Source organism: Bombus huntii, chromosome 17 (genome assembly GCF_024542735.1).
Source record: "Bombus huntii isolate Logan2020A chromosome 17, iyBomHunt1.1, whole genome shotgun sequence".
NCBI classification, from domain to species: Eukaryota; Metazoa; Arthropoda; class Insecta; order Hymenoptera; family Apidae; genus Bombus; species Bombus huntii.
In genome coordinates, this window is record NC_066254.1 from 5201888 (window position 1) to 5217445 (window position 15558).

General features: G+C 29.3%; 2 protein-coding genes across 3 annotated transcripts; one reads left to right on the top strand and one right to left on the bottom strand.

The window, feature by feature from the left end:
• The first annotated feature begins 849 nt into the window (after nt 1-849).
• On the top strand, nt 850-3009 carry LOC126874968 (tetraspanin-1-like). The gene is made up of 6 exons (XM_050637516.1): nt 850-855; nt 974-999; nt 1091-1198; nt 1329-1493; nt 1586-1727; nt 2565-3009. Exons 3-6 carry the CDS (start codon nt 1190-1192, stop codon nt 2588-2590), a joined length of 342 nt encoding a protein of 113 aa, XP_050493473.1. The 5' UTR covers nt 850-855; nt 974-999; nt 1091-1189; the 3' UTR covers nt 2591-3009.
• A 365-nt stretch (nt 3010-3374) lies between these two features.
• LOC126874960 (mediator of RNA polymerase II transcription subunit 14) lies at nt 3375-15125 on the bottom strand. Of its 2 annotated transcripts, XM_050637499.1 has the most exons (20): nt 14979-15125; nt 14725-14877; nt 14452-14611; nt 13838-13970; nt 13553-13726; nt 13124-13429; nt 12381-13039; nt 11923-12290; nt 11404-11826; nt 11171-11314; nt 10938-11081; nt 9962-10134; nt 9654-9848; nt 9173-9436; nt 8853-9099; nt 7472-7842; nt 7213-7371; nt 6840-7106; nt 6450-6713; nt 3375-5179 (listed from the first exon to the last, which is right to left on the bottom strand). In XM_050637499.1, exons 3-20 carry the CDS (start codon nt 14598-14600, stop codon nt 5015-5017), a joined length of 4605 nt encoding a protein of 1534 aa, XP_050493456.1. In that variant the 5' UTR covers nt 14601-14611; nt 14725-14877; nt 14979-15125; the 3' UTR covers nt 3375-5014. The 2 variants fall into 2 exon arrangements, with proteins under 2 accessions (XP_050493456.1, XP_050493457.1); XM_050637500.1 differs by lacking the exons at nt 13838-13970; nt 14452-14611; nt 14725-14877; nt 14979-15125 and having other exon boundaries at nt 13124-13448; nt 13553-13700.
• Nucleotides 15126-15558: the final 433 nt, after the last annotated feature.

The window sequence follows — 15558 nt, forward strand, 5'->3', positions numbered from 1 at the left end:
TACAGGTTTTCATTTTCGTTTCCTCGCGCTCCTCTACTTACTATAGATCGTTCGCTCCTAATATAAGCTAGCTATTCTAAATGAATGATAATGAACATAATAATATTGTTAATAATAATATCGTTCGCCGATTAGATGTATATATTTATTTATAGCAGTGTTATCGAATTAATTGTCGTTCGAAGGAAGCACGGTACTAACAGAGATATAGTGTACATAGTGTTACTAGAAGAGTAACAATCTTTCTTTACATAAGTGCAATTTTCTTCCTTTTGTTTTCTCTTTGTTTTTTCTTTCACTCTTTGTTTTGTTCTCAGCGTAATTTTTCTAACTTGTATACTAAGAGCAACGCTTACATCACTATATCGTAATATATTTTTACTTTCAATTACCATAATATCATCCTATATTATATATTATATATTATTTATTATACATGTATACATTATTAGAACTATATTATAATATGTTTGAATACCTAGACAAGTCGTATGATTTGCTCGCTCTCTATCTAAAACCAAGTATCTCTAACGTTTGATTTTTCAGAAAATCTACAATTTTCAAATAAACTCAAATAACTCAAAACAAATATTTCAGATCTTACTAAAAGTTTTTCTATAGCTTTATATTTAGTATGCTGGTTTACGAAAATTTGTATTTCAAATTTTAACAGATAATTCGATAGTACGTTAATCATAGAGTTAAATTCAATCATTTTGTTCGTAGAACAAAACGGACACCGACGTCATCAGGATAATATCGTACATCTTGATTTTGGCGGGAACGTTGACCTTTTTGATCAGCTTTTTGGGCTACTGTGGAGCGATGTTTGAATCTCGGTGTCTTCTTTGTGTCGTAAGTACTTTTGTAGCCGAAAGAAAGAGACTTTAGTGTCACACGATACAATTAAGTTTTTAATTATAGTACGGTGTTCTTATTCTCCTCGTTTTGATCCTGGAATCTGTTGTAGTAGGTTTGGCTTTTGGACTTAAAGGGGATGTAAGTTTATTTCTTTCGTCGTATTGTTAGTTACGTAAATTCCAATCTTAAATAGAAATTGATATTAGCCTGTTCGTCGCAATTCTTTCAGGCAGAGCAAAGTACACGAGATTTTCTCAAGTCTACGATCAAATACTATGCCAGTAACATCGATAAAACAGAGACAATCACAGTGACGTGGGATGGCATAATGACACAGGTTGTTACAAATTTGCTTGTTTGATTAATTAGGACAAATTTATAGACTTAAAATGCTTTAAAAAAATGCTTAAGCGCAAATAAGTTTTAACAAGCGGATTTACATACATTAACCTGTTATATATGTTTAGCTTCATTGCTGTGGAGTAGACAATCATTTGGACTTCCGAGAGAGTACAAATTGGACATCTACAGATAAAATTCTACCTGAAGCATGTTGTATAAAGGAAAACAATATTTTGAAGGATCCATCTTGCCCTATCAGTCCTACTTCCAATAATTCTTATTATAAACAGGTTGGAAAATACTTCGATTAGATTAATAACTTTATAATTCATTTATTATAAAGGCTATTCGAGATATATAAAAAGCTGTATAAATATTGTAGGGTTGTTATAGAGCAATAATGAGGACGATCGAAGAAAATGCGGCTATAGTAATCGGCGTTGCGACTGGATTAGCATTTGTCGAAATCCTGGTTATTATTTTAGCTCTGCACTTGGCATGCTGTTACTGGCGTCCACAACACGGTAGGCTTGCACTTCTCACTGATTGATAACATGAATATTTCATGAATATTTTATGAATATTTCGTTTTACGAATATTACATCCGATCAAAACAACTCATATATATATATATATATATATATATATATCATATATATGATAATCATTTAAGAAAACAAATTTTTCTCCTCTAGTACGATTTGAAACGATTTGAAAAAGTTAGAAAGGTTTCTTTAAAACATTCAAATAAATACATTCTTTTAGCTTGCGTCGACGTATCGTCGAAAAATGCTTGGTGAATTAACAGCAATGAAAATATTCTATTTATACTTTTACTGGCTTCGAAAGTTAAGTGTTTCGCTAAAAACGAATTAGTTTTCAAATTAATATAAGCTTAGTGTAATTCTTTTCTTTTATCCGTATATCTATGGCAACGAATTTTATTCAAATTGAAAAGAATAGAGGATAATTTCTTATATTAATAAAATTATCAGTATTACTACAAATGTTGAATAAATTGGCAACATTTAATATTCCAATATGTCTATTATTAAAATTTTTAATTATATATACATATAATCATATTTTTAATAACTATAATTAATATTATATCATTACATATGATATATTTGTATTATTTATAAGCTCGTATATAAGTCAAATTACAAATTAACTAAAAGTCATCGTATTCCGAAAGTAAATTTTCTATACTTATATCATAGCACAATAGTTTATTAAAACCTATATATTTTTTGTATCGTTACGATTTTTGCCGATAATCTAATGATAACGAACTGGAGCAGTTCACGCAATCATTTGTCGTCAGTTCATATCGCGCACAAAACATTTTCGTTTACAGTTTTAACTTGTTGGTGTTGCTGTTGACCACATGCATTAACAGCGAGCTCTTCGTACCTTCTTCTTGGCTACTTCCTTCATAGAAGTGAAAATTGGTTTAAGCTTACTTACTACTCGAAACTAGGCCGGAATACGTGTTCGTCATCTACTCAATTATATTTTATTACTTCTCTAAAAATATTCGCAAAAGTGGAAATGTTTATCGAGTAATATTTTCTATGAATATTTCAAATATATGTATCATAAATGTACATTTTAATTGGGCTAACAACAACTAAAAGGTATAAGTACAAAAATTTCAAATGCAATTGCTTTGTTTTTTCAAGCAGGACGCTCGATAATTTAGCTAGTTGTATAATTAGAAAATTAATCTAATTAGTAAAAAGATATTGTTCATTTTTTAAAGCAAACCAGTACAAAAACAAATAAAGAGTTTAAAAGCAAGACACTACATAAAAATTACATATGCTTGCGTTGAACTACTTTGTGTGTGTGTGTGTGGTGTGTGTGTGTGTGTGTGTGTGTGTGTGTGTGTGTGTGTGTGTGTGTGTGTGTGTGTGTGTGTGTGTGTGTGAGCGCATGCGTGAGAGAGGGGGAGAGGGAGGGAGAGAGAGAGAGAGAGAGAGAGAGAGAGAGAGAGAGAGAGAGAGAGAGAGAGAGAGAGAGAGAGGAGAGAGAGAGAGAGAGAGAGAGAGAGAGAGGAGAGAGAGGGAGGGAGGGAGGGAGGGAGGGAGGGAGAGAGAGAAATATATATATATATACATATAATAAAAAGAAATATATATATATATTTTTAACAATTAACACAGAATATTATACTACATTATTTTATTAAGTTATATTTACTATAGTACATCAATATGTATAAATGATACATATTATAATCGCTCTGTTTATAAGAGAAACTAAAATGTATAATAAAAATTTGTAATATTTTATAATGTATATTTTACATTGTTTTATACTGTACAAGAATCATGATAAAGATTTTGTATTCTTTTTAAACTTGAAAATTTTTTCTTAACTCCTCTCAATTGTATGGAGAAGCATATTTCTTCTTACAATCGTTCACCAAAATATTAATCATAAAGAAAAAACGAATTGTTTTATTATTAAACAAACAGCAGTGTAATTGTAGAAAAAAATTACCTTACGATTATTGTTGTAAAATTTCATGAAGATGTTAAAAAATTGCAAATATGAGAGATAAATCCAATAATTCATAGTAATATATTATTTCCTTATTAATACATATTAATAATTAATATACAATTCTGCACATATATGATTAAGTAATTGGTCAGTTATTTTATTCTCGAGGATTAGTATAATTTATACACATAGTACATCCAAGTACGTATAGAAAGCAACTGTTCAAATTCTAGTTTCCAAATATAAATTATTTTATAAAGATATTTCAAGAAACTTCCTTATGAACCAAATTTTCGTATTACAAGAATCATAATAAAAATAATATATTATTATAAATTATTCGATCTTTTTAACATAAATGGGAATAAATAAATATTTTATTCGATTAAAAGATCTTAAAAATTTTGTCATCTATGAAACAAATACGACTAAAAACGTTGTTATTATTAGAAACATCGTGGTACTATCAAAATTTATACATTTTTAACAGCACCAGATATCTGTTTATGGTAATATTATCATCAATGATGCCTACATAATAAAGATAATGTATAATTATAAACATATTAAGATAATTTATATTTAAATTACATATAAGAACTATCATTTATTACATAGATGATCTTACATTATTATTCCATAATCTAATCGTAAAGTTCATTTATTCTATATTTGAACTAGTATCACAGTCACTGTTTTATAGTAAAAAGAATGCTTTTAGTGGCCAGCTTTATCTATAACCTGCTAAATTTAAGAATTTGATGTAATCGTCTAACGATAAATACGAAAAGAACTTGATATTTGACTTTTCTTTATAAAGAATACAAAATATTACAAAGTGTTTAATTATTTTCATAATATATCCCTCAATATAATAAAGTTTGTACTATGAAAAGAGTTTACTATACCATTTTTCTTATAACTGGTGTTCTGATAATTGATAACAATGCATAATTATGTAAAGATGCAAGATTATTAAAAAATAAATAGAATTTATTGAAAATAATTTCCCATTGATTTAATAAGTAATTCTCAAGTGAAATTTGGTCCGTCTACCCTTAAGTTCAATACTAATGATGTTCCTTCGTATAGTTTGCTTTTTCGTAGTATGAGTTTTTATAAAAGAAGGCTTCTTTGATGAAACAACTCTCCTACAATTCCCCGCTTTAGTCCGTTGTATTGACAAACGAAAAAGAAGACTTATGCACATTCTTAAAACGGACATTACAACAATACGATTCAGTTGATCCATGATGACTGATTCGGTAAACTTAGGGGGTTAGGAGAGTAAAGCATGTCCTATTGAGGTGGTCCACCCATTATGCCCATGGGGGGCATACCTTGAATTCCATATGGTGCTTGTGGAGGACCTTGATTTCCAGCCATAGGAGAATGCAATTGCATTGCAGGACTTTGAATCTGCTGTGTTGGTGTTACCTGTCCACCAGCTGGCGATGCAACTATCTATAGGCAGCAGTGTTTGTTTATGCATATTTTATTTTTCAAACACATGAACAGTTATTAAATAAAAGATATCATTATCATTATTATTATTAGTAATATCTCTACTATTAGATTATTACCAATTATTTTATAATAAGTAAATAATTAATATATTGGTATAGTATAATATAAACAAGTATTATAAAATATATTTAAACAAAAGTTTTTAACAGTAATTCAATTTTAACGTAAATTTTACACGTACATTCTAATTTTCTAATTTTTCAGTTAGGTAAAGTATAATAGATTTAATATATGCGACATAGCAATTATAATATTTTATGAAAGACTTTTGTTTTCTGCTGGTAATTAAAAGGTTCATGCTCAGGTTAATGTAATCAATGCGCAAATCGTTTTCTCTGATCATATACATGTCTCTTTTAAATTGCAATTTTATGTAGGGAAAGATTATTCTTATTTCACAAAAAATGTTGTAATATTCGATTCTGTAATACAATGAATAACAGTTGATAGGCTTACTACAAATTGTGCAGCAAATCTTTATAATTTTATTCGTATCACAGCCTTTAAAAAAATCTTTATTTAATTTTAGCTTATTCATAATTTTCTTCCTTTTCAAAGCATTCATCTTGAAATTAACATATAGAAGTATAATGTATGCATTTTTAGTTAAATGTAAGCTTGACTTTTCCTTATGTTTATAATTGCTTAAGTTTATATTTACCGACATATAATCTGATAATCGTACCTCTACATGTTGTTCTTTGTTAAAGATAAAAGGCAGTTGCTTCTAAAAGGACTATTGGACAAGTGAAATTTTTAATAAATTGGTATAAATTAAATACATTAATAATTTTAGAAACAAATAAAATCTCATTGAAAAGTGACACATATAATACAATGACTGAATAAATTACTCAATATGATTACAGAATACAACAGAACAAGGTAGTATATATAATAGTACATAATTAGTAGATAGATTTTATATAGAAGTGCTAACAGAAGCTAGCTCTTTTTCTAAAGAAAAGCAAAAATTTGTTACGAATATGTACTAAGTGTCCCTACCAAAGATATGCTATTTTTAGGCTTTCATCGATCTGTAAATGGAAAACGGCGATCTCTAGTCCCCATTTAACGCATGCAGTCAATGAATTTCACTCGAAACAGTAACTCTCCTTAAAAGCATTCGTAAACGTTCATGAACCAATTGCAGGCTTGATTAAATCCTGGTTTAATACTTTGAAAATTAAAAGATTTATCTATTTACCTGAGACATAACAGGAGGCTCTGAAGGAAGAGTCAAATTAGCTAATAAATCTCTAACTGCAGGAAAGAGAGAACACTCAGATTGATTTGCACCATATTCAGCAAATCTTTTTAACTGTAAAGATGCAGCTGCCATTGCAGAAGCTGGACTTGGATCCCTTTTCTCTGCTAATTGTGTCAAATTTGTACTAACATCATAAACTAGCGGTAAAACCAATGACGGTGTTTCTCCTTGATACGGTAATCCAATCCTTGTTATTTGTAACTGTAACACAGACGGATCAAACGTTAATATAACTTTTATTATAACAAATTAATATAGATTATTGAGAATATTGTCATTTTAATATGATAATAGTATTTTAATAAACATCTATGTATGTATACATACAAAGAAAAGGATTTTATTTCTGCAAACTAGTACAGCAGCCATGCCAGTTGGTACAATTGGAGTTCCAGAAGGAGGAATCCTTAAACACCATTGTACATTCCACTTAAGTTGTTGCTGTGCTAATCCAGGTACTAATTCCAATTTCATTATTTGTACAAAATCTTTTAACACATTGAATGGGACATTTAACATTCTACCAAAGCCAGAAAGTGTATTTGGTTTATATGGTGGTGCTGCTGCTCTTGTATCAAAAAATTTTTCTATAATCTGCAAAAGAAGAGGGAATATATAAAAATAGTTTTAAAAATATAAGCGAAAAAGATATTAAAAAAAGAAAGAAAATTTGAATTATGAATTGAATTATGACAATTACTTGTAACTCTTCCAATGACCATTGATCTTTATGTTCCGGAAGTGGTTGCACCTTTATATGAAGAGACTGTAAATGTTGTGGATTTAAACCAACTCGACATTGTAAACTCTCTACCTTAAAGTGTACAACTCCTGGCTCTGTACTATTTACTGCAGTTAACTATAAATAATTTAATATATAACTTTTATAAATTGTGTTGTTCTTTTAAAATATAATATACATAACTAGATAAAATATTCTTATTAAAAAATACTCTTACACAGTCATCAGTTTGTATGAACCGTTGAAATTGTCTGCGCATATAAATGCACCCTAAAAATCTTTCAAGCGGTGAAAGATCGGGACCAGGAAGTCCAGAGGGATGTGGGGAAGGGCAACAAAGTAATTCCAAAGCTTCATGAGTTAGAAGCGTAGGTACAGCACCTGCCCATGAACGCTGTGGAAGTACCCTTGAGATATGGGTACCAGTTTTATGATCAGAAGCTTGTGGACTATGCAGTGCTGCATGTCCTGGACTCTGTGTAGGACGTGCTGGAGATGGTCTAGGTACACTAGGTGATCCTGGCCAATTAGAGGCTGCTGGAGAAGTCATGCTCTGTGAAGATGGAAATGGGCTTCCATCTATATGTCCTAAGTAAATAACCATAAAATCTCACTATATTATGTTTCTAATTCTAATAGAATTTATTACAAAAATGTTATGCACTTATGTCATTTAATTGAAATTAGTGATGTTGTCGTTGTGTTTAATATTTAGGCGCAACATTTAGTGCAACATTTTACAAAACATTTACTTATTTCTATAATATAAATAAAAAGAAATTATTCAACTATTAATTTGTATGACTTATAAATGAAAATTATAAGCAATAGGAAGATGAGAGAAACATAATTCATACTACTGGATTACTACTTTTCTTTTAAATAAATATAAATTATTAACAAATGTCATTTTTAATTGTATGATAAAAGCAAAGTTTTACTGAGAAAGATTGTTTATAATGTTATTTCATAATCTAGAAGTTTCTAATAATAAACACTATTAAAAGTGACATGGAAAAAATAATACACTTAATATAATACGCACACACGCGCGCGCGCGCACAGAGAGAGAGAGAGAGAGAGAACAAGACGGAATGCTAAATAAATTTTGTGTGCGTGTGTGCGTGTGTGTTTGTAGTATATATATATATATATATATATATATATATATATACACTACATATAATATATATATATATAATGAACTATGTATATAATATATATATATATAATGAACTATGTATATAATATATATATACTATATTATATATACTATATTAATATATATATATATATATATATATATATATATATATATATATATATATATATATATATATATATATATATATATATATATATATATATATATATATATATATATATATATATATATATATATATATATATATATAGTTCAAATGATACAATGTATCATATCCGAAAACATTGAATAATGTATGGATGATGCAATAAATACTAATACTAATACTAATACTAATACTAATACTAATACTGCTAATAACTGTTTAAGTGATATGACTTTGAAACGATACATATTGTAGTATTTACATTCTCAATTAAAAATTATTTCTTACCAGTTTGCATAAAGGATCCTGCTGGAGAATGTCCCACTTGAACATTACTACATGGTCCTGGTGAAGATGTTGGCATTAATCCAGCTGGACTAGGAACATGCATCGGGTTTAAAGGACTATTAGCAACTAATCCAGAACCTGGCGAAGGATGTGGTAGCATATTGGGAGTATTTGGTGGTAGTGATGGTGGTGAAGCCAAATTGAAGGAAGTAGCTGGACTACTTCCAAAACTTTGATGTTGACTCGTCTGAAGGAAATTGAAAGTAAAGAGAAAATATCTTGTACCATTTATACAGTATTGAAATGAATACAAAAGCTACCTGCGATATATTAGCAGTATGTGGACTAGCTGGAGTATGAGGGTTACTACCAGAAGGCGGAGTCAAAGGTGGATGAAATCTTAATCCATCTCTTTGTTGTGCAGGTGATTGGGGTCCACTTCTATGATGGCTTAAAAAACCTACATTTCCACTCCCACTACCGCCATCGCTATCCATTGTTACAGGAGAAGGAGGATTGTCATCCTCTGACTGAGATCTTCTGCGGGAAACTGCACTTTCATCCACATATTTGGATAAGAAGGCCTATACAATTAGCAAAAATAAGTAATTAATAGAAAACTAAATTACATAAAATTACATATTATGCATTTTAAGCTGTGAAGTATATTTTTATAAAGAATAACTTCTTCGGAGTGAGATATCAAATAGAATTCTACTATTATTCTAATACATATTCTAATATTATTAATATTTTATCATAAATGATTAATATTAAATCTAATACTATTAATACTATTACCTTAAGACCTTGTGTAGGAGTGAACTCATCTACAACGTAACTTCTATCAAAACGGCTGTATGCTCCATCTCGTAAACTTACTAAACCACTTCCTCGTAGACGAAGTTCTAAACAATACATACCCTGATACGCAATTCTGACTAGAGTTACACATTGTGGCATGATAGTGAAAGTTTGTACTGGCACTTGAGGTCTCTATAAAAGGTACAATACAACTTATGGACAATAATAACAAAATATACAATATCTAACAAACAAAAATGAAATAAAACAAATTTTAAGAAAAATAAGTAATATTAAAATCATACCGAATTATAAACACAAAGTTGTGGAATCGTAGGCAATTTACTAATCGATGTAAGGGGTTGAAGTGTTTCATGCAGAATGTGTATAAGTTGGGCCAAATTTCTATGCGTATTCAAATGAGCTTCAAGTTGTTCCTTCATAATTGAATGAGCATTAGTAGTAGTGCTAGTTGGACCTATACATTAATGAAAGCTTTAAATTAGTAAAAATACATTAAATTAATAAAGAATACATAGGATGTTCATGTAATAACAAAAATGATTAATGACGATTTATCTATATTAAGCGTACACAACTAATACAAGAAACTCTGACAATGTTTCAACAGCATTGAGAATTCCTGTATTTCTTATGTTTCATAGTAATGATAAATCATTACATGGTAATCATTATAGTGAACTCAAAGTGACACAATATTTTAGGTAAAACTAATTTTTCTTATGTTGTCATGGAAGATAATAATACGATTCAATGTGTACCATGATGTATCGCTGTTTTTTGTACTATTATAGGTAATTATGTATATGTATCTACAGATATGTAAGGATGAAATAAAAGATTTTTAAATATAGAAAGATAAAAAGCAGAGCACATAAAATATGTTAAAAATTCATAATATACCGAAAGAAGTTTATACCAATAAAGGTTAAGATATATTAATAAATTAAGAATCCATTTCAAATGTCTTACATGCGCTAAAAACGTTCTAGTACTAACTTCCTTATTACAAATCTAATATTATTATGAATAAAAATGGTACACTATGGTATTCATTGAATTAATTTGGCCGTTTTCAACGATATTATAAAGAATGCTCTCAAAATATTTGCTGTTGCATTGCCTCTCAATACAGATGACTCTTAACAATAATTTATATATTTCTTATATTACTTATATTATCACAAAAAGGTAAAAGATATATGGATCACTAAAATGAACATCGTGTATAATTGATATAAGATAAAAGGTAATATTTACTTTTTCCAAAAATCAATTTAAATGCTTTATCATTGGTACTCCATTGCACAGTAACAGTAGCTCCACGGTTAGGACCATAAGTAAGAACTAACTTACTATAGTTATATGATTTTATACTAACCATATTGCGTAGATTATATTTTTCTGTAACATAAAAAGCGCAAAAGTTAATGGTTTTAATTACATACAACTTGCAACTCAATATTATTTTCTAATAAAATTACAAGCTATACCCATTTTAAAATATTCTGCTAAACCATGTACAATAGAATAAAGATATACGATTTGAGCCCAATCATTGAGTAACGCATCTACTGTTCGCGAAACCGTATCTGCTGTACCCATTTCATATTGAAAATATACTGGTCTTCGTAATCCTAATACAAATTAAACAGGTTACATATAGATTATTTAAATGTATTATAATATATATGATATTTCTTTAAAGTATTGAACAATATATTACCTTGTTCTTTCGGATGGCTGCTGGATAAAGGGCTACCATAGAATACAAACTCAGCCATCCATGTTTTAGCCATACCTTTGCCTTGAACTCTGATTGAAACACTGAGCAATCTTTTAAGAAGAGCGTACCAAGCACAGCTAGTACTTACACCTGCAAAAGGGGCAGGTAACTGAACCAGTTTTAAAACTAATGCAGTAGCATTTGCTTCTACTTGAAGTCCTTGATGAGCTATATCTCTCCTAGTTAATTCTTGTGCTAATGTTACAAATGGTATCCTTTCATCACAAAGTGCAACCACATGTGCTAACTCCGGGATAAAATATGCAGGTTGTTTGGATCTTCTGTTCTGTAATGTAGTACTGGCATCAGATCTTCCACTGGCTCCTGTACTTCTTCGTTTAAGGCTATTTGTTTCAGAAGTTTCTGTGATATATTAAATATAACTGTTTATTTGTTCTTCTATGAAATGAAAATTTAATAGCATTACTATATTAGTGCATCACAAATTAAAATACTGACCATTATCAACACTGGTGAAAGGACCATGGGTTATGACGAATGTATCAAACTCAATTAAGCTTTGAACTTTCAGATACATTTTCGGAATTTCTGTCTCAATGCTATCATCATGAGGATCGTCTTCTATGGAACTATGCTTTACTACAGCAAGGTAAAACGAGCATTCAATCTCACATGGTGAAGTTTCCTTTTCCTTAAATGCCACTATTAAAATTACTGTAGGATGTCGATGAAGTTGAACAAACATACGATGTCTACTAATCTTTGACATCGGATGATCAGGATGAAGAAGTACTGGCAAACGTTCATGAGATGTTGCTGGGAGATGCTGAAGTGTTTTTTCGCATCGTCGTTGTGTTATCCAAAATCTGTGATATGAAATAGAATAAAATGTATTAAAAAGCAGACAAAGAGAAGGGGGAAAAAATATAATGAAACGAAAATTAAAACAATATTACCTTAGTTCTGATATTAACGTCGGAAGACGAGAATGATCACCATTTAATGCAGCAGTTAATTCAGGAATCAAAGGAACTTCATATTGAGGCACATGACATTGCAACATTCCAGTATGTGTATCAACAGTAACTAATAAATGTTCTGCTCTTAAACAAGGTTGCAAAATTGGAACAGAAAGAATAGCAGGTGAACCGGCTAAAGTACATTCAACATCTTTCAACATTGTTTGCAGTTCTTGCTTCAAATCTAATAATCTACTTCTGGTACGTACATATATTGTATGCACTAACAAACATTCCATTGATAATTGATCTGATCTAATTGCTCTGTCTGCTATTTCACTTTCTTTGCTACCTAAGGATGGAACATGTACTATTGCGAGAGGCCTTGCAGGATCATGTTGGTCAACCTGAACTGTTAATTTATATCCCAGCTCTGATCGAGGATCTTTACTAGTCAGTTCTCTCCAGTAAGAGACAGAAAGACATTTTCCTGGTGTATATTCATCCACGTGAATATGATCATCCAATCTATCTCGTATTAATCGTAATGTTTGAGAGTAAAGTACTTCTAGCTGTAGTGATTGACAGAAATAGTGCAAAATATGATAAACTTCAGATAATGGATTTGAACTCTCTGCCAATCTTGACTGAACCACCTTGCAATTAAAATTATTTACTTGAATATTGAATAATTAAAAAATAAAGTAAATAATATAATGATTTGTTAAAAAAGATAATACTTGATGTACGTAACGAGTTTGCAATGGATGCACCAAAGCTTTTCCATCTCCTGTTTCTCTGTCTGAAACTAAGATTTCCAATTCTAATAATCTCCAAGGTACTGTTGGACCATCTCCCATTACTGTAAGTGATACTGAAAATTCTTGCTCCACAAGAAATGTTACTCTTCCTGCCTCAATCTTTAAATTGCGCATTTGTGGAAGCAGATTTCCAGTAACTAATCTATGTTGAATGACTTGATTCAATCTCTGCAGGGTAGTTCTTTTCTCTGTTGGTGTAATTGGATCTGGAGGGACAATTCTTTCCTATTGAAAGAATACGTGCCTATTTAAGTAAAGTTTGAAACTGAAACAATTATACTAATCTAAATCTACTACTAAATCTAAGTACACTGAGTATAATTATAAGTATTAATAAATTAAAAATACTCTTATGCATGCTGGTAGACGACTATATGTTCCAGTTGTAAGAACTTCCACTGCGGCCGGAATATGGAAATTAGGTAATCTTGCATGTACTAATGTCTCACGAGCCATTCTTGCTAGCATATCAGCTGTATCAACAAAAAGCAGTGACTGCTTATCCAAAAAGGCCATTATATGCTGTTAAAAAAATTCCTTTTTAGTCCAATAATCATTGAACAACAATAAATTAACTACATCAGAGGCTTAAAACGTTGCAATGAATAAACAAAATATTAATTTTTAGTATACCGCAGATTTATCAACTTTGGAAGCACTGTTAGCCCATTTAACCAATGCTAATAATCGTACATATAGCTGTCTAGTTCTAGCTGAAAAGTTATAAATTTCTATTTTACGTTCCATATCAGTTTTCCGAGGTAATCTGTAAAGACATATTACATTTTGGTTAAAAAGAATATTTATGTATAATAATAATAATAATAATAATAATAATAATAATAATAATAATATTAATAATAATAATAATAATAATAATAAAAATAGTAAGAAGAAGAAGAAGAAGAAGAAGAAGAAGAAGAATAGTTCACTTTTCAGTCTCCCAGCCATGAAAAGAGACTTGGTTTGTAATTGTTATTCTTACTTGTCCTGTACTCTCAACCATACATCCTTCTGATACAGATATTTATATGCTTCTCTTACCAGACTATTTAACTACTAGCTAAATGATTGACTATTTATCTAACTATACTTATTTAACTCTTATTGTTAAATATTCATGTATCATATATATTATGTATATTACTTCCATTAATTTACATTGAATTATGTTCGAAATATATTGATTTTCATATACACTGAATCTCTACTTTATGCAATATAAAAGTATATGCAAATTTTCTTACAATTCGGCTAAAACTGTGAGTTCATGGTAAGTACGTTGTATGATGAAATCAATGAGCATGCCAAGAGAAATAGAACCACCACGATTTCCTTCCTGTGGGATATTGTTAGTTACAGGCGTTTGATGACCCTCTAGTGGTACTGGAGTCATTTTATATTCTACTATAATTGACAAATCCAAAATTCAAATTAATTAGGATGTAGATATCTATAAATATTAACCTGAATACCAATAATATAATACTTGTATATGATATTGTATATAATATACGTACATTATGATACTATATGTCTGTAGTATTATTATTAATATTTATTAATTATTTCACATTAACTAATTCCAATATATTACATCAAAATTGCAAACTGGTTATTTGAAGGTGTAAAAATGATAACAAAATTGATTATTCATTTTCATACTAGTATACCTGTAAACATATATGTAATAAAAATATATCAACAATGAGGGAACAAACACAATAGAAAGAGATTAATATTAAATAAATATATTCTCATCTCCAACATTTACCTTTCGATCATATACACTATAATAATATAATAGTAAGTGAAAGTAGCTACTTTTCAAATATGTCATAAACGTTGGAAAACTAGATAGGATACCCTTTCATGATGGCTCGTTCAAGTTATTTGTATATTTCGATTCGAGTTTACGTTGCATTGCCACCACAAAAGTAAATTAAAATGACAGTTTATTAGCAAAAACATATAAATTTAAATACACCAATAAAAGTTCGAATGAAACATTTTATTAATTTAATTTATCTTACTTATTTATGTACAAAAACAATCTTGAAAATTATTAAAATTTTTTATGAAATTACATATTATAAATTATTTTAAAAGACGTTAATTATTTTCAAAATTAATTTACATTCAAAATTTATAAATTCAAATAATATATAAACATAACTTATCAGAAGATTTAATATTATTATTAACTAAGTATTATTTGTTTATTTCCCATAATTTCATATCAATTTAAAAACATCATTAAAAAAGTAACGATGAATAAATAGTATGTGTAAAAGAGGGAAGGATGATTAAAAATCTCTTATAATATAATATACACACATATTGAAAATTAAAAA